The sequence below is a fragment of the Macrotis lagotis genome, chromosome X (assembly GCF_037893015.1).
Source record: "Macrotis lagotis isolate mMagLag1 chromosome X, bilby.v1.9.chrom.fasta, whole genome shotgun sequence".
Lineage (NCBI taxonomy): Eukaryota > Metazoa > Chordata > Mammalia > Peramelemorphia > Peramelidae > Macrotis > Macrotis lagotis.
The window spans coordinates 672,458,230-672,484,291 of NC_133666.1; the positions used below are offsets into that span (position 1 = coordinate 672,458,230).

At 40.1% G+C, this 26,062-nt stretch overlaps 1 protein-coding gene across 2 annotated transcripts in view; it reads left to right on the plus strand.

The window, feature by feature from the left end:
- The window catches only part of ACAD10 (acyl-CoA dehydrogenase family member 10), a 57,561-nt gene that overhangs the window by 7,659 nt on the left and 23,840 nt on the right, over positions 1-26,062 (plus strand). For both annotated transcript variants that reach the window (XM_074205731.1, XM_074205732.1), the window contains exons 5-8: positions 4,188-4,382; positions 8,629-8,787; positions 10,105-10,264; positions 16,119-16,260. In XM_074205731.1, the coding sequence (XP_074061832.1) occupies positions 4,188-4,382; positions 8,629-8,787; positions 10,105-10,264; positions 16,119-16,260 (656 nt within the window). The remainder of the gene's footprint in view (positions 1-4,187; positions 4,383-8,628; positions 8,788-10,104; positions 10,265-16,118; positions 16,261-26,062) is intronic.

Genomic DNA, 26,062 nt, shown 5'->3' on the forward strand with positions numbered 1-26,062 from the left:
TGAATGAATGGAACACATTTTCCCCATAGCATTTATTTTCATAGGTGGCTGCTATGTTCATTCAATAAGCTGCATTAAATCCAACTTTGCCAACAACTTAGCTTGGTAGAAGGTTGGACTTGGAATCAGGGGACCTGGGTTCAAATTCCACTGTTTTTTACTCCCAGTGTGACAACTTAACCTTAGGATATCAGACCTTTTGGTCTCAGGATCCTTTTATACTCTTAAAAATGATTGAAGCCCCCAACTCCAAAGAACGAGTTTGTGTAAATTATAGTCATCATTGCTTGCTTATTTGAAATTAAAATACAGATTTAGTATTATTATTATATTTTAAAATTATTATGAAAATAGTTTTGACTTTATGAACCTTCTGAAAGGGTCTCAAATACCTCAAGCAATACATGGATCACATTTTGAAAAAAGAAAGGGGAATAAATACTCATATGGTATCTGTTATATGTTAGGCACTGTTACAAATATTATCTCATTTGATCCTCATAACAATCCTGGGAGGTAGGTGCTCTTATTATTCCCATTTTTCAGTTGACATAACATAAGAAAAAAACAGAAGTGAAGTGACATGCACGGGGTTATAGGTCTAGAAAGTATTGGAGATAAAATTTGAACTCAGATCTTCCTGACTCCAGGTCCATTGCTCCAATCCTCTGCTCCTCCAACTGCTTCATCCACTGGATTAGGTGGTCTCTAAAGTCCCTGTCACATTTAAAACCTATAATCTACCAAAATCCTAGTTTTGGGAGATTTCCCATTGCCCCATTTTGTATGGTGCCCTGGAAAGAATGTTGGGTCTGGAGTCAGAGGACCTGAATTAAAATTCTGACTTGTCTGTTACTATTTGTGTGACCTTGGACAAGTCACTCCCTCTCTGGGTTGTTCTAAACTGGAACATGAAGGATTTGACTAAATTGCATCTTTAGACACCTGAGCCTGTCACCTTTCACTGAAAAGCAAACCTAAACAAATATTCTTTCATAAGGACCCACTAGCAATTGTTGGCCTTAGGCCCTCAGGCCATCTGCATGGCTAGTTCAGCTAAAACCTATTAAAATAACTAATCAATTAGCACACAGTTGTTAAGACAACGGGCAAGTTCCAAGAGCAGAATAATCCCTCCTCACAATGAGTGACAGGTCTAATGGAACCAAGAACATATAAATAAATATTCACAAGTGAAGTCAAACCTTGTAAATCTCTCTCCTCTCTCCTTCCTTCCTCCCCTTCCTATTTTTCCTTTTTTCTCCCCTTCTATTTCTCTTTTCACACACACATACACACACACACATACTAGTTTGGGCACTAACAGTCCAGGTATATGAAAATTGTTTTTGCAGAAGAGATCTATACTCATACACACATATACTTATAGTGTCAGCATCTTGAAGAGAGGGACTCCAAGGGGCAAAGAAGGACATTCCAGGGATGAGGGATGGTTATGCCAAAGCCTGGAAAGGAGGTTGATGTTATGGGTGGCCTGTTTGACCTGGAGGGAGTAAAAATCCAACAAGGCTGGAAAGATGGATTGGAGTCAGGCTTGCATGGGATTTTAAAAGCCAAGCAGAGGAATTTATATTTGATCCTAGAGTGGATTGAGTAGGGCAGCCACATGGTCAGATCTGTGTTTGAGGAAAACTGGGCTGATGGTAGCACATAGAATAGACTAGAGAAGGGAGAGACTTGAGTCAGAGAGTCTGAATCAGAGGTTGTTTCAGAAATCTCAGGGAGAATTGACAAGGACCTGAATTAGAATTAGTGGAGAGAAAGAGATAAATTATGGAGATAGACAGAAACACAGCAACAGATTGGAGGCTTGAGGCAAGGAGGTCAAGATGATGCTGGGAGTGAGCCTGGAGCCTGCTGCTGCCTTGGACCTAGGAGGCAGTGAGCCTAGAGGCTCACTTTGGATATGTTCCATATAAGATGCTGAGACATTCAGTTTGAATGAGCCCTAGGAAATTGGTGATTTGGGACAGAAGCTCAGGGCAGGAAGGCTCCCAGGGGGTGCTTTCAGCAAGGGAGTGTGATATGGATGGGAAAAGTTACTGGAGCAGATGGTTCTGTGAGGAGAACCAATAATACCATAGGTAGAGGCATCCAAGGAGGTCAGCACTAGAGATCTATATTCACATATATATAGTGTCAGTATTAGGTAGATATAGATATTGACAATCTCTAAGAGTTTGATTTTAATAAGGACAGATAGCATTAAACTAAAATGTATTAAATTCCAGAGATTGGTGTTAAGAAAGAACATTTTAGGTAATCATATGGTTTAGGCTAGCAGTTATGCATGCCTGGGGCTGGTTGGGAACTGGACCCAAAGTGAAATTTTGGAGAATAATTCTTATAAAATTGAAACATAGAGGAAGGCAGGATCAGCACTTAAAATTTCATCGGGGGGAGTGGATCTCAATTCCAGGTATTGTTAGGAGGAGAGGTTCAAGCATTATTAGGTCAGGAGGAGTGTTTCTTTCTGACTCAGGAATTTTAAAAATGCCTTATCAGTTATGCTAAAGACTTCCTCAAGCATGGAAATTTTCCCTCTCCAGAATGGTGCTAGCAGATGGTGCTAGCAGAAGAGATCGAGAAAGACAAACAGGCAAGACTTTTGTTTCTTAAAGATAAAATTCCACAATATATAATCACATCTATCTATCTATCTATCTATCTATCTATCTATCTATCTATCTATCTATCTATAATCTATCTTCACCCTGATTGCCTCTCATCTAGGGTCATCTCGAGTCATCCTGATCCATATCTGGCCACTGGACCCAGATGGCTCTGGAGGAGAAAATTAGCCCAGCACCTCTCACTCAAATCCATGTACTTGTCATGACATCACCTCCCTGATTTTATGATCTTCTTTGGGACTGAAGGACAAACATTTCTCTCATTATCTATCCATCCATCCATCTATCTATCTAGCTATTCATTGTCCATTTATCTATTCATCTACCTAGCTATTTATTCACTTATCTCTCTCACACTCTCTCTATTCACCCATCTATCTACCCACCTACCCATCCATCCACCCATCCATCCATCCATCATTCATCCATCACTCATCCCTCTGTCTGTCTATCTATCTATCTATCTATCTATCTATCTATCTATCTATCATCTATGTCACAAGAACCTTATGAGGTTGCTTTTTTAATCCCCATTTACAGATGATAAAACTTCAGCTCAGAGAGAGTACTTTACTTGTCCCAGATTCCACAACTAGTATGTGTGAGACAGGGTTCACAGTTAGGTCTCACCTGCCTCCCAAAGCTGCTCTCTGTCCACTCTTCCCCACTGCCTCAGAGCCGTCTCCCTCCTGACATCCGAACTTCCACGGGATGCTCCCTTTGGTACAGATGCCCAAAATTCCCATCTCTCCAGAATTCCAACGCCAGGAGAATTCCAGCTAGCTGATTCTTCTTTTCCTTATTCCACACACACTTTTCTTTCTTTCTTTTTTTTTTTTTTGGTAAAGGAGAGAGCTGCAAAGGGAAGCAGCTGACAGCAGGGATTTTAAAAATAAAGCTCCTTCCAGATTGCACCAGCATAGACTGAGCCCAGGCTCCAGCTTCCTCCGCCTGCAGCTGGGCTGTGATGAGAATCCTGACAGTGGCCCTGAGCTCTCAGACATCCTGATGCATTTTCTGAAACAACAGAAAACGTAGCTAATATTAGCCCCACAGTTTTTGAGTTGAAGGTATTTTTTGGAGGAGCCCTGTGATTTTTTTGTGTAAGGAGTCCACAGTGGGGAAACCCCTTGACTCAAGCCAGAACCTCCCCTCTGTAAAGAAGGGTCTTAAAGAGCCCCCAGGGCACAGGGTGGTTCATACCACAGGGTCACACCACAAAGGGGAAATATGAACTTGAGTGTTTTATCTTCTAATTTTTGAAAATTGGTCACATGTGTATTAGGAAAATAATCCTAGATTATTTGGTAAAACCGATTCTCTTGTTCCCCATCCATTCAGAATAAATAAGAGTTTACAGTAACTACCTGGCATTCAAGTGGGCTGATTCACCTGGGAAACCATAATTGACCTGGGAGGTGGCCACCAGGTAACACTGGTCAGGAGCCATGCAGGCCTTTTCCTGAACCAGGGAGATTTTTGGCTGCTGTTGCTACTGCTGATTGCTATTTTTTTCTCCTTATTATTTCTTAGATAAAGTCACCAGTGCCAGTCGGCTCATTTTTTTCTCAGCTGACCAGTAGTCAAGTCGCGAAGCAGTTTTCAGTGATGACAGAAGCAATAAATCGAATCCGGGCAGAAGGCCTGAAGACTGCAGTTCTTAGTAATAATTTTTATCTCCCCAATGGGGAGAGCTTTTTGCCCCTGGACCGGAAACAGTTTGATGTGGTAAGGCTGCAGGGATTAAAAATAGCATTAGAAAGAGGCCCCCTCCCCCTTTTCCTTCTCTTGGAGCCTAACTGAGACACTGAGTTCTGGCAGGCCTCCGGTGGAGGAGCCTGGCCAAGGCTGAACCTCAACAAAGTCATTGTCCTCTCCCAAGGTCAAACAGAGGTTCTGATAAGTGAGCATGGTCCTCAGGGAGGTTTGGCTGGAGGCCTCACTATGGCCTTCAGATTGTCAGCCCCCACTCCCTAGGAGCCCTGGTCCTCCTAGTCCCCCCCATAGGACCCTTGTCCCTGCAGCCCCTACCCCCATAGGAGCCCTGGTCCCCTCAGCTCCCCCCTCCATAGGAGCCCTGGTCCCCTCAGCTCCCCCTCCATAGGAGCCCTGGTCCCCTCAGCTCCCCCTCCATAGGAGCCCTGGTCCCCTCAGCTCCCCCTCCATAGGAGCCCTGGTCCCCTCAGCTCCCCCTCCATAGGAGCCCTGGTCCCCTCAGCTCCCCCCTCCATAGGAGCCCTGGTCCCCTCAGCTCCCCCCTCCATAGGAGCCCTGGTCCCCTCAGCTCCCCCCTCCATAGGAGCCCTGGTCCCCTCAGCTCCCCCCTCCATAGGAGCCCTGGTCCCCTCAGCTCCCCCCTCCATAGGAGCCCTGGTCCCCTCAGCTCCCCCTCCATAGGAGCCCTGGTCCCCTCAGCTCCCCCTCCATAGGAGCCCTGGTCCCCTCAGCTCCCCCTCCATAGGAGCCCTGGTCCCCTCAGCTCCCCCTCCATAGGAGCCCTGGTCCCCTCAGCTCCCCCCTCCATAGGAGCCCTGGTCCCCTCAGCTCCCCCCTCCATAGGAGCCCTGGTCCCCTCAGCTCCCCCTCCATAGGAGCCCTGGTCCCCTCAGCTCCCCCTCCATAGGAGCCCTGGTCCCCTCAGTTCCCCCTCCATAGGAGCCCTGGTCCCCTCAGCTCCCCCCCCCAGGAGCCCTGCTGCTTTCAGCCCCCACCCCCCATTGGAGTTCTGGTCCTGTCAGTGTGCCCCACCCATTCAAAGGCCCCTATTCCCCTGCTATTTTGACTTTCTAGAGTATTCAGGCTCACCACAACTCTGATCACCTGAATATTCAACTTCTTCACCAGAAGATTGTTCTTTCTGTAAAGCCATTGATTTAAGCTTTGGAAAAATGGGCCAGGAATAGAATTCAATTGGATAGGAACTGATGAGCCCCTTCTATGGGTTGTAGCATTGGGCTCAGCACCATTTCCAGTCAATAAATGTTCACTGAGCGTTGCTCCTTGGGTCAGGTACTCCTGTGGGAGCTTGAGCTACAAAGGCAAAAAATGAAATAGCCCTACCCTCAAGGAGCTTACATTTTTTCCAGGGAGGCAAGAGGTACGGGCCTAATTAGAATTAAAAACATGAACACTAGATGGAAGGATAGGAAGAACAGAGTTGGGTGGAGTGGGGGGGGATTGGCAAAGTCTTCACCAAGAAGTATTTGCCCCTTGAACAGTTTTGAAGGTGGCAATGAGGTGAACATGGGTGCTAGCTATGAGAAACAGAAAAGGCTTCCCAGAGCTGAGCCTTAGGGGAAAGGGAGCCCTCCAAGGGCAGGGATCTCTCTGGGCAAGTCACCTGGAGCCAGATAAGAGCTTCAAATTATACCCAGTAACCAGGGAGATCTAGTCAGATCTAGGCTTGGAGGATGGATTGGAAAAGAGAGAAACAGTGGGGAGGCTATTCTGGCTCTCATTGATTGGCCAACATAGTCCTTGTTTTGTTTTGTTAACTAAGTAAAATAGGCCATTCTTTTCCTTACTTTTACCTGGCTTTAATCACTAAATGGATGTTGCCTCAAACAAATTTAGCTTTAAAAAGACAAGATCTCCCACTGTATCCAGGGTCATCTCCAATTGTCCTGATCCATAACTGGTCAGTGGACCCAGATGGCTCTGGAGGAGAAAGTGAGACTGGTGGTTTACCACAGTTCCCTTCCCTACCTCTGCACCCAACTCAAATCCAATTCACTTGCAAGTCTTGACATTATCTCCCTGAAGTCATGGTCCTCTTCCAGAGAAAAGGATAAATAACAACCACCATACCTCTCATCTGTATCAGACCTAGATGGCCTAGGATAAAAAGGAGAGGATAGGGTGGGGATGTGTTGAATCTCAGGGCAAAACTACATTCTTTTCACTGTTATAATCCCATTAAAGAAGACATATTTTGCTTTATAAATCAACTAAACTTTCTATATCTTCCTACAGGCAGTGTAGTATATATCTGCATCTTTTTTTTTTTTTTTAAGGTTTTTGCAAGGCAAATGGGGTTAAGTGGCTTGCCCAAGGCCACACAGCTAGGTAATTATTAAGTGTCTGAGGTCAGATTTGAACTCAGGTACTCCTGACTCCAGGGCCAGTGCTCTATCCGCTGCTCTACCTAGCCACCCTGGCAGTGTAGTATATAGTGGTTTGAAAGCCAGTCATAGAGTCAGGAAGACTTGGGTTCAATTTGAATCATATTTTGACCCATACTACCTGTGTAACTGTGGACAGGTCACTGTTTTTGTGCCCCAGGGAGTCCCTTAAGGCTTTAAGGTACAGCTGTTGAACCACCCAGGCAAAGGGAGTTTCCTTATCTAGAGGTCCCTAGACCATAGAAATCACAGATCTGTCTTTGAATTTTGGACCCCCTAGGATAATGTTGGGAAACACTGAGATTAAGGGTACATTGCTTTTCATCTGGAGCCCTGCAGATAGACACATGTCCCATCACATCTGAATGGGTGATGGCATCTATATATTTCTTTTCCCTCTTGGTTTAGAGGGTTCAACATTTCCAGCTCCATTGATTAATCAAGAAGCTTCAGTTAAGAGGCTACTATGTGCCCGACTGATGGGGTTACTAAGACAAAAGTAAAACAGTCCATGTCCTCAGATAGCTTCTATTCTAATGGCATTTTTCTTACTTGTTCTATCAGTTTATACTGGTAAGAATATACAGGAACAATGGATAATAATGCCAGAGGGTTTTGAGAGAGAAGATGGTAGTCCTTGTGGGGGATAGGAGGGGGCAGAAAAGGCTTCATGTAGAAGCCAGTGTTTGAATTTTGAAGGAAACTAGGCTTCCAAGGATTGGAAGTGAGCATTCCAGACCCAGATACAAAGATGTGGTGATGAGAGTGTGAAGAACCACAAGGTCAGCTGAGGTGACTGACCTATAGAATGTGTACCTGGTACGTGATGGTATGTGATAAGACTGGAAAGAGAAGAAGGGACCTGATCAAGTTTTAAATACCAACAAAGATATTTGTGTTTTATTTTGGAACTATTAGGGAGACACTACAGTTTGTCTCCACAGTTCCAATAAAAAAACTCACTAAAAACCAAAAGATACCCAAATGATTGTACTATAAATCCAAAGCTTAGATAAGGCATTTTTTTAAGCCTCACACCAATAATTTAATTGTGAATTCAATGGAAAATATTTTGTTTTGCATCACAAACCTGATTTTGTTAGAACTTTTGTGACTTAGTGGGTCTGAGTTTGTGACTCAGGGATGCATAGGACAACTGATAGATTTCATTTGATCACATTTAAGCAAACTGCGTGAGTGGTAGTACCCCACCAGGCATCTTGGGGAAGTCATTGCTTTTCTCTATAATAGAGAGAGAATTCAGAGAACTGGAAGCCTACCAGCTCCAGTGCCCTGCTTGTTATTCCTCTCCACAAGTTCTCTGGAACTCTTAATGAGGTTCATACCAGGAGCTCAGGAACATGGCAGACTATGAGGGGAAAAGCTTCATTAAGTTTCTAACCTTGTCGCCAAAGCTTGTACCCCTGGGCCCCAGGTGCCCTCCTTGCCACCATAATTCTACAGTTCCAAGAGTGCTTGGCAAGTAACCCAATGGAACAGATTATTCATTTGGGGCCTTTTGAGACCAAAGTAGACCCTTGGGACATCCCCGGGTCTGCTCTTTGCTGGCTTCTCCTAATAACAGGTGCTATTGAAGGCTGTTAGCTAGGAAGAAACTCTACTCATCAGAGGGTTCCAAAATCCTTCAGCCTAAATCAGCCTTGTTATGCTGTGCAAAAAGGGGGATGCTTGTTCTGACATACCGACTGTATCCCACAGTATTACCTCTATTTCAGCCAATGTGTTAATCTTCGCATTGAAAAGTCCCAAGGCTGGTTTTCTAATCTTCACATTGGAGAATCCCAAGACTTAGTTTTCTAAATATTTTTCTGTGCCTCCCATTCCCCTTTTAGGTTGTTGAATCCTGTCTGGAAGGCATCTGTAAGCCGGATCTCCGTATTTATGAGATGTGCTTGCAGCGGCTGCAGGTGGAACCTGCAGAATCCATCTTTCTTGATGACCTCGGACATAATTTAAAAGCAGCCGCCCAACTTGGCATCCATACTATCAAGGTAGCGAATCAATTAACCAATGAGCATTAATTAAACACCCACTATATACCACTGGGGAGACCTTTTGTGTATTTAACAACACAAATAATAATAGTAGCTAGCTTTTGTTGATTTAAGTTTACAAAGCACTTTATGTGTGTTATCTTATTTGATCCTTGCCACAAGCCTTTAAGGTAAGTACTGTTGTTTATTTATGTTTTATAGAGGAGGACACTGAGTCTGAGAGGTAAGCAAGGGAAAGGAAGAAGGGAAGAAAGCAAGCATGATTAAGAATCTCCTCTATTTCAGGCACTCTGCCAAGGGCTTTAGAAATATCTCATTTGAGCCTTATCCTAACCCTGGGAGGACATTGTATTATCCCCATTTAACAAACTGAGCCAGTCAGGGATACAGCATTGCCCAAGGTTACCCATAAATAAATACTTGAGATGGGATCTAGATTCTGGTCTTGCTGGCTCCAAATCCTGCTCCCTCTTAGAGAGTAATTTGAGAATATCATTGAAAGGGGCACTGTAAAATCGCATATACTGACTTCTCAAGGACCAGTGGAAGAGGCATAAGAAGTCAGAGCAAAGTCTGGTGGTTTGATTGGCATGGGTCAGCAGGGTGATGTGTGGTCACAAAGAAGAATGCCACTGAGTTGCTGTCCTCACCCAACTCAGGCCACGGGATGGGGGAGAGGCAGTGATGGCACGAATGTTTAGTGCTGGGTATCATGTTGCAGAATGGATACTGAGAAGCTGCAGAATCCAGAAGGGCCTTGAGCCTATGACCCATGAGAATTGTTTGAAGGTTCTTGGGATGCTTATTCTGGAGGAGAGAAGACTTGGGGGGGGACTTGGTAACTCTCTTGTCCCTCCAGTCTTGCAGGAAGAAAAATCAGATACATTCAGAGGGCAGACTAAGGAGCCAGGAGGAGAAATCACAAATAACTTAATTTAGTTTATGTCCCTTAAGACTTCTTAACAGCATCATAGTCGCCCTAGTCCTCCGGGTGGGTCCCCTTCACACAGAGGCTGGTTTGTGTAGGAGGGAACTCCCTGTCTGGTGTGGGCTATACTAGATGCCTCTAACTCACCTTCCTGGAGGTCCTAGCCCTGTCATCTGCTCCCACAGCAGAGGAGGCTCTGAACAGAAGAAATCAGAAGCAGCCTCCTTTGTGGATGAAGATTAGAGGCTTCATGGAAAGAACTCTACGTAGCCTTTGCCTCAGTTGAATTTGTTTGTGTCTTTCACCTTCCCAAAATAACCGTGATCTTAAACTTAAGAATATGCTTAGAGTTGATGATTGGGAAATACTATTTTTTTTTAAATCAGGTTAATGATGCAGAAAGTGCCCTAAAAGAACTAGAAACCTTTCTGGGTTTTCCTTTGTGGAAGATTATCCCGAACACCTGCTCTGTGAGGAAGACAATGGAAATTCCAAGAGATTCCTTAGAGAAATACCTCAAAAACCTTCTAGGAAGTCAAGCAGCAGGTATTATGTGATCTGGTATTCTGTTTGAAGACCCACATTATTATTATTTTAAATTAATTCATTTTTTAGTTTTTCAATATTCATTCATTTGCAAATCCATAAGCTACATATTTTTCTACCACTTTCTCTTTCCCCCCCCCCCCCCCTTCTTGGTGGTGAACAGTCTGGTAAAAGTTGTATGTATAACATTTATTTTTAACAAATTTACATATTAGTCGTTTTGTGTAAGAGGAATTAGGACTAAGGGGGAAAGAAAGAAAACCATGAGCTAGGAAGGAAAAATGAGAAGTTTTTAAAAAGTTAAGGTAGTATAAATTTTGTTTCCATAGTATTTTTTTTCCTTTGGATGTGAATGGCATTAACTGCTGAGAGGAGTGGCATCCATCATAGTTGATCAACTCACTGTGTTGTTGCTAACATGTGCAATGTTCTCTTGGTTCTGTTTGCTTCACTGGCATCAGTTCATGTAATTTTTTTCATGCTTCTCCAAAGTCTGACCATTCATGGTTTCTTATAAAACTAAATAGCACTCCATACCATTTATATACCATAACTTGTTCAGTCATTCCCCAATTGATGGATATCCCTCAATTTCCAATTCTTTGCCACTATAAAAAACCTGCTTTAAATATTTTTGTACATGGGGGTGGATAGGTGGTGCAGTGGATAGAACAGCGGCCCTGGAGTCAGGAGTACCTGGGTTCAAATCTGGCCTCAGACATTTAATAATTACCTAGCTGTGTAGCCTTGGGCAAGCCACTTAACCCCATTTGCCTTGCAAAAACCTAAAAAAAAACTAAAAAAAATTTGTACATGTGGGTCTTTCCTCCCCCTTTTATGATCTCTTTGGGATACAGACCTAGCAGTGATATTGCTGGATCAAAGGGTAGGCACCATTATATAGTCCTTTGGGCATCATTCCAAACTGGTCTCCAAAATGGTAGGATCAGTTCACAACTCCACCAACAGTATATTAGTTTTCTCAGTTTTCCCACATTCTCTCCAACATTGATCATTTTTCTTTTTTTGTCATTTTAGCCAAACTGATAAGTGTGAGGTGGTATCTCAGAGTTGTTTTAATTTGCATTTCTCTAATCAATAATGATTTGGAGCATTTTTCATCTAACTTTAGATAGTTTTAATTTCTTCATTTGAAGACTGACTATTCATGTGCTTTGGCCATTCATCAGTTGGGGAAGGGCTCTTATTTTTAACACATTTTCTCAGTTCTCTGTATATTTGAGAAATGAAATCTTTTTTCAGGGAAATTTGCTGAAATAACTTTTCTCACAATTTCTCACAATTTAATTTTGACTGCATTGGTTTTGTTTATGCAAACCCTTTTTAATTTAATGCATTCAAAATTATCCATTTTATGTCTTATGATCATCTCTAACTTTTTAAAATAAATTCTTCCTTTAGCCATAGATCCAATAGGTAATTTTTTCTATGCTTCTGTAATTTACTTATGTATCGCCCCTTATGTCTACATCATGTACCCATTTCGAGCTTATATTGGTATATATTGTGAATTGATGACTTAGTTTCTGTCAGATTGCTTTTCCAGTTTTCCTAGTTTTTGTCAAATAGTAAGTTCTTATACCAGTAGATAGAATCTTTGAGCTTATCAAACACTAAGTTATTGTACTCTTTTGCCTCTATATATTGTATATCTAATCTATTCACTAATCCTTCTAGTTCTTATCTAGTACCAGATGATGTTGATGATTATTTGATTACCACTTTGTAGAACAGTTTGATACCTGTGCTGCTGCTTTCCTTCACTTTTTTCACTGATGCTCTTGATATTCCTAACCTTTTCTTCCTCCAAATGAATTTTGTTATTCATTTTTCAAGCTCAAAGTAATTATCTGGTGGTTTGATTGGTTTGATATTGAATTAGTAAATTAGTTTAGATAGTGTTGTCATTTCAATTATAATAGGCTCCGCCTACCCATGAGCAATTACTATTTCTTTAGTTGTTTAGTTCTAGCTTTATTTGTGGGGTAAGTATTTTGTAATTGTGTTCATATAGTTCCTGGGTGTGTCCTGGCAGGTAGACACCCAAATATTTTATACTGTCTGCAGTTCTCTTAAATGGAAATTGTCATGAATTTTTAATGTGGTTAATAATGGTCTGTTTTATGAGAGGAATTGAACCTTACAGTACTTCAAATTGTAGCAAGTTTCCTAGGCTTGCTGCAAACCAACTTTCCTCTCATTTTTTGTATTCCTGGAAAAATATGTGAATCTGAAGTTATTTATTCATACCCTGCACCCCACTTTCTTTCTTGGAAAGTTATTTCTTTTATCTCTTTGCTACTGAGCTTCTGTTCATTGTTGATTCTCTGCTCTTCTGGCCAATGTCCAGATTTCAGCCAGGAAAGGCCAGATACAGAGTCTATGTGCTAGTTAGGGCCAAGATGTCTATGGAAATGTCACTGGGGTAACTCAGTGATAGGAGAAAGGGCATTTTCTGCAGTAGCAAAGTTATTTAATTTCCCCTTTCAGCTCTCACTTAATTGCCATTAGTGGTTTGTTGGGTATATGGCAAAAAACACAACCCTTTCATTTGCAGACCAAGAACATCTTATTTTTAGCAATTTGGGAAACCATTGTTACTGATGAATAGAACTATGAGTTTGCCTTCTTTGGAAAAGGGTTGAAAGGAGGAGAGATGTAATATACCATTCAAAGAAATCATGAAAGTTTTAATCCAGTGCCCTTCACCACAGCTATAACGAGGTCAGGGCAACTGCAGCTTTGTCCAGAGCAAAGGGGCTAACTTTACTCAGGGGTTAACTTAGAAGGGGATACCAATACTTGTAGTTCTTTAGCAAGAAGAAGCAACTAACTTAATTTTTTTTTCCCTTTGGGCAACCCATTCTTTTTTTTTTTTTTTTTTTTTTTAGGTTTTTGCAAGGCAATGGGGTTAAGTGGCTTGCTCAAGGCCACACAGCCTGGTAATTAATAAGTGTCTGAGGCCAAATTTGAACTCAGGTACTCCTGACTCCAGGGCCGGTACTGTATCCACTGCACCACCTAGCCGCCCCCCCATTCTTTATTTTTAATATAATATTTGATTTTTTCCTAAATTAAATGATAAATTTTAATACTTGGGTTTTGGGGCAGTAGATGAGCATCAACCCTGAAGTTAGGAGGACCTGAGTTCAAATACAGCCTCAGACACTTATTTAGCTGTGTGATCTTGGGCAAGTCACTTAACCCTATTGCCTTGCAAAAAAAAGAAAAAAGACAAAGAAAATACTTGACTTTTTAAAAAAAGTTTTTGTGTTCCAAATTCTATCTCTTCCTCACTCCTTTTCCTTTCCCTTCCCTGAGAAAATAATCAATCACTATAGATTATGCATGTGCAATCAATTAAAACATTTCCATATTGGTCATTTTGTGCAAGAAGACTCAAATTTAAAAAAAATGAAAGGAAGAAAAATAGTGAAAAATAGCATTCAGACAATATCAGTTCTTTCTTTGGAGGCATATAGATAGTATGCTTCATCATTTGATCTTTGAAATTGCCTTAACCAGAAGAACATTATACACACTAACAACAGAATGAGGTAATGATTAACTATGATGGTTCATTTCAGCAAAATAACAAAGACAATTTTTAAAAACTTACCATCCATATCCAGAGAAGGAATTGTGGAGTTTAAATGAAGACCAAAACTTATCTTCAATTTTTTAAAAGTTGTCTTATGTATCATGTCATTTTTTTCCTCTAATGTTTTATTTCTTCCGTTTGGGTTTGATTCTCTCACAACATGATCAATATGGATCTATTGTTTAGCTTGGTTATAAAGGTAGAGTTTATATCAGATTGCTTTCTGTTGGGTGGGAAGGAGGGAAAGGAGGAAGGGAGAAAAATGTAAAACTCAAAATCTTGCTAAAACAATAATTGGTAAAAAACTATCATTGCATGCAGTTAGAAAAACAGATAAATAAAATATTTTTAAAAAAGGAAAGAAAAAATAAATTGTCTTAGATCATTGTATTGCTGAGAATAGCTAAGTCATCTATAGTTTTATATCTTAAAATATTGCTTTTACTATGTACAATGTTGTCCTGGTTCTGCTTTGTGCATTTTGTATCACTTCATGTAAGTCTTTCCAGGTTTTTCTTATTAGTCTTTTTTTTTATAACACAGTATTATTCCATCACAATCATTTACCACAACTTGTATTACCATACCCCAACTTATGGGCATCCTTTCAATTTCTAATTCTTAGCCACCATGAAAAGAACTTTAAATATTTTTTATACAAATAGGTCCTTTTTTTTGTTTGTTTTTTGGATATCTTTGGCATATAGACCTAGAAGTATTATTGCCAGATCAAAGGGTGTGCAGAGTTTTATTGGCTTTTGAGCATTTTTCCAAATTATTTCCCAGAATGGCTGGATCATTTCACAACTCTACCAACAGTGCATTAGTGTCCCCTCCAACATTTGTCCTTTTCCCTTTTCTGTCTTATTAACCAATCAGATGGGTGTGAGGTGGATATCTGAGAGTTATTTTAATTTGCATTTCTATAATCTATAGTGATTCAGAACATTTTTTCATACTTTAAAGATGTAGATGGCTTTGATTTCTTGCCTGAAAACTGACTTTAACATTCAGTTACCAAGAATAATTAGTGAAAATCAAAAGCCTCCAGATTGTGTCCTCACCCATCCTACCTCATCCCAGTGAGCTTCCTAACTAGGCCCTATCTTGCTCCCTCCCAGACTCAGTATCCAGGACTCTTGTCCAAAGAAGTTAGATCTGGGTCTCTGTCACAATCACCCCTGGACCTTTGTGTTCTGGCATACACTGTCTCATTCAGTTTCCCTTAAAATTTTATTTTAGGGCATCTCTCTGATTTGCTACCCCATATTCTTGATTATCTAGGTATGAAGTCACTAAACTATTTTTACTATGGCCCTGCTCTCTCAGGGTCAATCCTGTTAAACTTGATTCCCTACAAGTATCATGAGGATGTTGCAGGGACAGGGGTCACTTCTTCTCTGTCTTCAGCTCAAGCCCCCACTGGCTATGTCCCTCCGATTTTAGGGACCCAGTGACTAGCACCCCAGTTCCATTTAGCCTTCTATCATCATAATAGCCCAGTTCCATTTGAGATTCTTTCATCATAATAGCTTTTGTAAAGGAATTTTTGTTCAACATTTGACCCATCATTGCTGGATTACAATATATCCCCTCACCATCCGTCTATCATTAATCCCACCAACATCACATCTAGAGCCCTGATTTTTTTCTGCCAGTTTTTGCTGGACTGTGTACAAATACCTAGTATGGGTTCCAGGTCTCCCTGCTCTCCATAGCTCAAACACCCGGCCCAGGTGAGAGGTTCCACTCTCTACACTTGGAATGGAGAAGAATGAAGGAAAGATCAGATACCAAGTCACATTGTGGGGTGGGGGTGGGGAGTCTTAAAATCTTTCCCCCTTAAACCATAATATGAATGAACGAATCATTACTTTCCTCAGCAAAAGCCCGAGTCAGGTGGTTTTTTACACATCAACAGTTCTGGCTGCTTCCAGCCCCATGGCTGGCTAACAGGTGACTGTCTACCACTTCCAATTTCCCAGATTCAACTTTCCAGCCAATGCATATGGAGAGGCACCATCTCAGGGGACTTAGGTGTTTACTACACCCCCATTCTATCTACCCAAGCCCAAATGGGTACTGCTTCATCATTCCAGTGTGTCATTTAAAAAAAATGACTTTTGTTCTCTGTGAGAAATAATCTCTTCTGGGATAAAATTGGAAAGAAAGGATATTTTGTCTGTTCCTCAACTACTATTTTGAATTTTACCTTTGTCTTTTATGTTTCAGGTCCCATGGAAGTCATGCAGTTCAGCCATGGGCAGTCCAATCCAACTTACTCCATCAGGTTGGCCAATCACCACTTGGTCCTGAGGAAGAAGCCACCAGGAAAACTTCTTCCTTCTGCTCATGCCATAGAGAGGGAATTCAGGTACCTCCTCAGGGTAGCACACTCTTCTCTCTAGCAGTTCTGAGGCCCTGGCCAACCAGTCAGAACCCTAGAGAAATGCCTTAGAAATTGAAGATACAAGAGTAAATAGTTGAGATGTTTTGGATCTCTTTGGGATGACATTATTTTTATTATGAATCTCATTTCTTCTGTGTCCTCTGTTAGCATTACTCTAAGTATACAGACTTCTGTGAGCAGTTGGGTTTCTCTCGTTGACCTGGGGGATGGGGGGAGTTTCCTATTTTCTGTACACTAATTATGATCATCTGTTTACCTCCTGTTTAATTCCTGCCATCCTTTTTTCTTGAACTGTTTTATAATGCACCCCGCATTGAATAGTGTCAATCTACTTCATAATAATTGGAGTTTTTTAGGTTGATTTTTTTTTTTGCAAGGCAATGGGGTTAAGTGGCTTGCCCAAGGCCACACAGCTAGGTAATTATTAAGTGTCTGAGGCTATATTTGAACTCAGGTACTCCTGACTCCAGGGCCAGTGCTTTATCCACTGCATCACCTAGGTGCCCCAAAATAATTTTTTTGTCAATAATTAATCAACATTTATTCAGCATGTCCAATGCACCAAACATTGAAGATACAGATAGCAAAAGAAAGTCAATTCCTGCCCTTAAAGAGTTTCTAGTCTATTTGGGAGAGGATACACAAAAGAAAACTGAAAAGGAAGGGGTTGGGCCAGAAGGTATCTGCAGAGGGGCTTGGTGGAAACATCAAAGAAGTCCACCATGAGAGCAGCCAGGAAAAAATGAGAAGCTGGAAATGTTTAGGAAAAGACAGAGGAAGGGGCCTTTTCATCTATGTCTCTCATGAAGAGAGCAGTATGGCTCTTGCACATTGAGGACCTTGTGCATTGGGGAACCCTTCTTTGCCACCATCTTCTCAGATTGAATCTTGAATTCTTCTTTAAAGTAGAAAGACAGCCCAGAGTGAGAAGTACACTTATGATATCAGCTCTTTAGCCTTTATTATTTGTTTATCTTCTTTTTTTTAGCTTTTAGGTTGTTTTTTTTTGCAAGGTAAATGGGGGTTAAGTGGCTTGCCCACAGCCACACAGCTAGGTAATTATTAAGTGTCTGAGACCAGATTTGAACCCAGGTACTCCTGACTCCAGGGCTAGTGCTTTATCCACTACGCCACCTAACTGCCCCTTTTTTTTAGCTTTTAAAAAAAATATTGCCATAAAATAATTTTGAATCCATGCTTCACTGCAAAGTGAATCCATTAACTGGATGAGTGGTCTGAATATTTTTTTAAGAGTTGGAAGGCAAAGAGGTTAACTGTCTCAACTATATAAGGAGTAGCATCTCTGCCTTCTCTCATCATTCACACTTTTCTTAAGAAACATCGTTTTTCTTGATGCCTTTTGCTTTTTCTGTAAAATCCCTCTTCCTCCCTTCAAATGAAACAAAAAGGACAATTAAGTGAAAGCATCTCCATTCTGTTAATCGTAGTCTTCTGACTTCTTTGAGAATTCCCTTAGTTTTTTTAGTTACTCAGATTTCCTTGAAATGAGCTTTTTATTTCCATTATGGTGGTCATGGTCATCTCCTGATGTGAGGAAGGGTCTAGAAAAGGTGCCATCAAAATTGTCTGTTTACCCAACCCTGGCCTGCTTACCTCGGCAGGCGAGGATCCCACTGTGTGGTCAAGACACACAAAAAAATCTACAAAAACTTATTCAAAGAATATTCCACTCACCTTTGGTGCTTGGAACATGCGCACACTCATAGACAACACAAGATCCAAGAGACCTGAGAGATAAACAGCTTTTGTAAGAGCATTCAACAGGTATCATATCCAAAGAGCAACCCTGAGTGAAACAAGTCTGACAAGGCCAGCGTACTGAAGTCAGAGCTGGACACACATTTTTCTGGAGTGGAGGTAGTGAAGGGGAGTGCTATGAAGCTGGGGTAGGTTTTGTAATCAAAACTAATCTAAACAACAAACTTGAATACTTATCAAAAAGGCATGAATGACAGGCTCATGACAATGAGATTGCCACTTCCAGGAAAATGCCATGCCACCATCATCAGTGCCTATGCTCCCACCATGACGAGCACTGATGAAGTTAAAGAAATATTTTATGAAGACCTGGAGACTCTTATCATTAATGTACCAAAAGAGAACAAGCTTATAATTCTGATTACGGCAGGGAGTCTTTGGGAGGAATAGAATTGGAACCAATAATAGCAATGGCTACCTTCTGCTGAAGACTTGTGCATCTCATGACCTCATCACAAACACTAAACATACCTAAACATGATAAAACTTCCTGGATGTACTCTCATAGCAAATATTGGCATCTATTAAACTATGTGATTGTGAGTGACAAAGGCAATGTGTGGTGCAGAGTGCTGGACTGATCACAGACTCATACCCTCTAAGCTAAATATTCACATTCAAGCGAAGCAGTGGCCCCAAGGCAAAATGAATACTAGAAGAATTAATATTAAGAGATTCGAGTGTTTCTCTGAGCAGGAACAGTTTGTTGCTGACCTGGAGGGAAAATTGAGCAACATATAGTTGGCAACAGTGGAGAAGGAAAAAGAGTAGGCAACTTTCAGAGACTTGATGTACAGCATTGCATTTACTTAACTGGACCAGAACACTTACAAACATTAAGACTGGCTTGATGAAAATGATAGGGAAATACAGAAGCTGCTAAATGAAAAGCAAGAACTCTACAGGGTTTATACCAGCAGGATAGTTCATCCATTTCTTTTTTTTTTTAATTTTTATCTTTTTATTTAAGGCAATGGGGTTAAGTGACTTGGCCCAAGGTCATGCAGCTAGGTAATTATTAAATTTCTGAGGTCACATTTGAACTCAGATCCTCCTGACTGCCAGGTCAGTGCTCTATTGACTGTGCTACTAGCTGCCCCCAGTTCATCTATTTCTAAGAAGGCAGTATTTAATTCCAGTAAAAGTAGAGTACAGGCAAAGCTTAGAGAGATGTAGGACTCTTGGCTTCATAAGAAGGCAGATGAAATTCAATTTTATGCAGACAATAACAAACCAAAATGCTTTTATTATGCCTTGAAGGCTATTTATGGGCCAAAGACATATATTGCATCTCAGCTACTCAGTTCTGATGGATCCACATTGATTAATGATAGGGACATGATCCTAGAGAGATGGGCTGAACACTTCCATAGTGTTCATAGACCATCATCAATCAATGCAGAAGCAATTGACCATTTACCTCAAGCTGAATTCAATCAGGCCCTAGTTGAAGTTCTAACTGAAGAAGAGGTTTTGAATGCCAATAGGCTCCTTTCAATTAGTAAAGCACCTGGTGCTGATTCTATTCCAGTTGAGATCTGCAAGATGGGGGGTCTATTGCTCATCCAAAAATTGATTGAAAATTTCCCGGTTGTGTGGCATGGAGAGGTTATCTCCCAAGAATTCAAGGATGCCTCTAATGTCCAGGTAAAGGGAATAGCTTGTCCTGTGATAGTCACAGGAGTATTTTTCTTTTTGTCACTGCTGGTAAGATTCTTGCCATAGTCCTTCTCTGGCAAGGTGATCCTTCACCTGGAAGATGATCACCTCCCTGGGAGCAAGTGTGGCTTCAGAAAGGGTTGAGGAACAGTCAAGATGGTTGTTTACTGCCTGACAACTCCAGGAAAAATGCCAGAACACAACAAGGGTCTGTATGCACCATTTGTAGATCTAATCAAGGCCTTTGATGTCATCAGTTGTGAGTTTATGAAAAATTAAATCAAAATTTGGTTGCCCAGAAAAGTTTATCAGTATTGTATGTCAGTCTCATGACGACATGCATGCCTGAGTTCTGGATAGCGGATGATGCTCTTGAGATTTCCCAGTCACCAATGGATTGAAATAAGGATGCTTCCTTGCACCCATACTTTTTTGCATGGGGTTTTCTGCCATGTTATCAAATGTCTTCACAGGATGAACATGGCTTCAAGGTCAGCTACCCCAGGGATGACAAATTCTTTAACTTGAAAAGTCTACAAACCAAGACCAAAGTGGAAGGAGTGTTGGTGCATGATCTTTTATTTGCAGGCAATTGTGCCCACAATGCAACCTCTGAAGTTGAGATGCAACAAAGGACTGATTGATTCTCTGCTGCTTATACTAATTTTGGTTTAATAATGAACACCAAGAAAACCCAGGTGCTCCATCAGTCAGCACCAAACCATCCATATGTGCAACCATCGATTACAGCAAATGGAGAAGTTTCTCCAAAAATAAATAAATTTTTAAAAAATCTAGCTCTATAAAGTACCCATTAGTATTTTAATTGGTATAGTACAAAATCTGTGTGAAACTTAGGAAACATTTTCATTTTTATTATATTAGTGCAGCCCAACTATGAACAATGAATGCTTCTCTGCTTATTTAAGAAAATTTAAATATCTATAAACAGTATTTTATATATGTATTTATATGTTTCGGGAACAGATAATTTCTTTTGTTTTTTGTTTTTTGCAAGGCAATGGGGTTAAGTGACTTGCCTAAGGTAATTACCAAGTGCCTGAGGTCAAATTTGAACTCAGGTCCTCCTGACTCCAGGGCCGGTGCTCTATCCACTGTGCCACCTACCTGCCCTGGGAACAGATAATTTTTTTTTATTAAAGATATTATTTGAGTTTTACAATTTTCTCCCAATCTTGCTTCCCTCCCCCCACCCCACCCCACAGATAGCACTCCATCAGCCTTTACTTTGTTTTGTACCTTGATCCAAATTGGGTGTGATGAGAGAGAAATCATATCCTTAAAGAGAACAGAATTCTCAGAGGTAACCAGATCAGACAATAAGATATCTGTTTTTTTTTTCCAAATTAAAGGGACTAGTCCTTGTACTTTGTTCCAACTCCACAGTTCCTTATCTGGATACAGGTGGTACTCTTCTTTGCAGACAGCCCAAAATTGTTCCCAATTGTTGCACTAATAGAATGAGCAAGTCCTTCAAGGTTGAACATCACGCCCGTGTTGCTGCTGTTAGGGTGTACAGTGTTTTTCTGGTTCTGCTCATCTCACTCAGCATCAGTTCATGCAAATCCCTCCAGGTTTCCCTGAAATCCCATCCCTTCTGGTTTCTAATAGAACAATAGTGTTCCATGACATACATATACCACAGTTTGCTAAACCATTCCCCAATTGAAGGACATTTACTGGATTTCCAATTCTTTGCCACCACAAACAGGGCTGCTATAAATATTTTTGTACAAGTAATGTTTTTACCCTTTTTCCTCATCTCTTCAGGGTATAGACCCAGTAGTGGTATTGCTGGGTCAAAGGGTATGCACATTTTTGTTGCCCTTTGGGCATAGTTCCAAATAGCTCTCCAGAAGGGTTGGATGAGTTCACAGCTCCACCAACAGTGTAATAGTGTCCCAGATTTCCCCACATCCCTTCCAACAATGATCATTATCCTTCCTGGTCATACTGGCCAATCTGAGAGTTGTGAGGTGGTACCTCAGAGAAGCTTTAATTTGCATTTCTCTAATCATTAATGATTTAGAGCGTATTTTCATATGGCTACGGATTGCTTTGATCTCCTCATCTGTAAATTGCCTTTGCATATCCTTTGACCATTTGTTGATTGGGGGATGGCTTTTTGTTTTAAAAATATGACTCAGTTCTCTGTATATTTTAGAAATGAGTCCTTTGTCAGCATCATTAATTGTAAAGATTGTTTCCCAATTTACTACTTTTCTTTTGATCTTGATTACATTGGTTTTATTTGTGCAAAAGCTTTTTAATTTACTGTAATCGAAATCATCTAATTGGTTTTTAGTGATGTTCTCCAACTCTTCATTAGTCATAAACTGTTCCCCTTTCCATAGATCTGACAGGTAGACTAGTCCTTGATCTTCTAATTTGCTTATAGTATTGTTTTTTATGTCTATGTCCTGTAACCATTTGGATCTTATCTTGGTAAAGGGTGTGAGGTGTCGGTCTAATCTAAGTTTCTTCCATACTAACTTCCAATTATCCCAGCAGTTTTTATCAAAGAGGGAGTTTTTATCCCAGTGGCCAGACTCTTTGGGTTTATCAAACAGCAGATTACTATACTCCTCTCCTGCTTTTACACCTAGTCTATTCCACTGGTCCACCACTCTGTTTCTTAGCCAATACCAAACAGTTTTGATGACTGATGCTTTATAATATAATTTTAGATCAGGTAGTGCTAAGCCACCTTCGTTTGCATTTTTTTCATTAAGCTCCTGGCAATTCTTGACTTTTTATTTCTCCATATGAATTTACTTACAATTTTTTCTAACTCATTAAAGTAATTTTTTGGAATTTTGATTGGTAGGGCACTAAACAGATAGTTTAGTTTTGGTAGAATTGTCATTTTTATTATATTAGCTCTCCCTATCCATGAGCAGTTGATATTTGCCCAGTTATTTAAATCTGATTTAATTTGTGTGAGAAGTGTTTTATAATTGTTTTCAAAAAGATTCTGAGTCTGTCTTGGCAAATAGACTCCCAAATATTTTACACTGTCTGAGGTTACTTTGAATGGGATTTCTCTTTCTAGCTCTTCCTGCTGTTTCTTGCTAGACATATATAGAAAAGTTGAGGATTTATGGGGGTTCATTTTATAACCTGCAACTTTGCTAAAATTGCTAATTGTTTCTAGTAGTTTTTTAGATGATTTCTTGGGATTCTCTAGGTAGACCATCATGTCATCTGCGAAGAATGAGAGTTTTGTCTCTTCCTTCCCAATTCTAATTCCTTCAATTTCTTTTTCTTCTCTAATTGCTGATGCTAACATTTCTAATACAATATTGAATAGTAGTGGTGATAATGGGCACCCTTGTTTGACCCCTGATCTTATTGGGAATGCCTCTAGCCTCTCCCCATTGAATATAATGCTTGTTGATGGTTTCAGATAGATACTGCTAATTATTTTAAGGAACAGTCCATTTATTCCTACACTCTCTATTGCTTTTAATAGGAATGGATGCTGTATTTTGTCAAAAGCTTTTTCAGCATTTATTGATATGATCATATGATTTCTGATAGGTTTGTTATTGATATAATTGAGTATACTAACAGTTTTCCTAATATTGAACCAACCCTGCATTCTTGGAATAAATCCTACTTGATCATAATGTATTATCCTACTGATGACTTGTAGTCATTTTGCTAAGATTTTATTTAGGATTTTTGCATCTATATTCATCAGGGAAATAGGTCTATAATTTTCTTTCTCTGTTTTAACTCTTCCTGGGTTAGGTAACAATACCATATTGGTTTCATAGAAAGAGTTAGGCAGAGTTCCATCTTTCCCTATTTTTCCAAAGAGTTTATATAGGATTGGAACCAATTGTTCCTTAAATGTTTGGTAGAATTCACTTGTGAATCCATCAGGCCCTGGAGATTTTTTTTTAGGGAGTTCAATAATGGCTTGTTGAATTTCTTTTTCTGAGATAGGGTTGTTTAGGTATTTAATCTCTTCTTCATTTAACCTGGGAAATTTATATTTTTGTAAATATTCATCCATTTCACTTAGATTATCAAATTTATTGGCATAGAGTTGGGCAAAATAATTTTGAATTATTACTTTAATTTCCTCCTCATTGATGGTGAGTTCACCTTTTTCATTTATAACACTAGCAATTTGGTTTTCTTCTTTTTTTTAATCAAATTGACCAGAGGTTTATCAATATTATTGGTTTTTTCATAATACTAATTTTTGGTTTTATTTTTTAATTCAATATTTTTTTGCTTTCGATTTTATTAATTTCTCTTTTAAATTTTAGAATTTCTAATTTGGTATTTGATTGGGGATTTTTGATTTGTTCTTTCTCTAGTTTTTTTAGTTGCATGTTTAGTTCATTGATTTCCTCTTTCTCCAATTTATTCATGTAAGCATTTAGAGCTATAATATATCCCCTGAGAGTTGCTTTGAATGAATCCCATAGGTTTTGGTAAGTTGTTTCATTATTATCATTATCTAGGATAAAATGGTTAATTCTTTCTATAATTTGCTTTTTGGTCCACTCATTTTTTAAAATGAGGTTGTTCAGTTTCCAATTTGTTCTGGGTCTATATCTCCTTGGCCCAGTATTGCATATGACTTTTATTGCGTTGTGATCTGAGAAAGATGTATTCACTATTTCTGCTTTTCTGCAGTTGAGCATTAGGTTTTTATGTCCTAGTACATGGTCAATTTTTGTATAAGGAACAGATAATTTTCAAAGGATAAAACAAATGGTTAATAACCTCACAAAAAAGATACCATACTGCATAATGGTCATCATAAAAAATGTCCATCATTTGGTTTCACTGGTGTAAGGGATTCCTGGTATGAAAACTCCTTCCAGTAACCCAGATCAGCAACTTATTAGTCCCTATTCTCATGGCTGTTTGGAGCTGTGAGAAGTAACTTGGTCATGGTTATGTAACTAGAATGGGGGCCACTGGGAGGGAAGGGGTACCATAACTGAGAGTCCTGGAAACTTGAGCTCAAATCCAGCTGTGTAACTCTGAGCAAGTCACACTTTCCCTCTGTCTGCTTCAATCTCCTCTTCTGTATCCATGGAGATCATAATGACTCTTGCCTTCCAGTCTGTTGTGAGGAAAAATGAGCTAATAATTGTAAAGTGCTTTGCCTTAAATGATACATAAATACTAGTTATTATCATTATTATTGCCACTATTATTATTTCTGTCTCCAAGGCTGGCTCTCTATCCATCAGGTCCTGAGGCCTTACAAGTTACTTATATTCCTTGATTTAACAAAAATGGGAAGAAAATGGTAAAACTCAATATTGGAAGACATGTGAGAAAGCAGACTCAGTGGTCCATTGGTGGTGTACACAGGGAAGTATGGAGAGAAGTATGATGATAACAACCCCTAAACTAAATGTGCCCTTTGACCCTGAGATCCTGTGCTAAAACAGTGCTCTGAAGGTTTCTTAAAAAGGAAAAACAGGTGGGACAGCTAGGTGGCACAGTAGATAGAGCAACAACCCTGGAGTCAGGTGGACCTGAGTTCAAATCCGACCTCAGACACTTAATAATTACCTAGCTGTGTGACCTTTGGTAAGTCACTTAACCCCATTGCTTTGCAAAAGCTAAAAAACAAAAACAAAAGGGAGAAACAGGCTTAATGATGGAGAAATGTTCATAACTCCTTTACTTGTAATGGGAGACGGTTGGGACACTTTTCAAGTCCAATGACTAGAGAAAGGCTCAGTAAGTTCTGGTGTGATAATGCATTGAAATTTTAGAGATAAAAGAAGTGACAGAGTGTAGACAGATTTCTGTGGAGTGATTCAAAGCAAGTTCAACAGGAACAGGAAAGGTTGTACATCAATATTTTGGCATTTCAGTAACTTGTTGGACTTCTCTCACTGGGACAGCCCACATTTCCCCCAGTGACCTTAAGGATGCTCTTCTAGGGCTGAAAAACACATCGTCTGCTATCAACCTGTCTGAGTGTTGATGCTGAACCTTGAGTACCATCCACAAAGGTCATCTGCACATATCTCCATACCCTAAACCTTTCTGTCTTGCTAGGTACACTCCCCTGGTATGGCCTTTGAGCTTGTAGGGGCAACTAGCTCTTTGTTATGAAGGAGCATCATTAGAGTAGGACATAGAGTATAACTCTATGTTTATGTATGCATATGTGTGTGTGAGTATGAATGCATTTGGACATACAAGCAGGCTATACACATTTGGGGTTTTCTTGGCAGAAACACTGAGTAGTTTTCCATTTCCTTTTCTAGTTCACTTTTACCAATGAGGAAATTGAGGTAAACAGAGTTAAATGACATTCCCA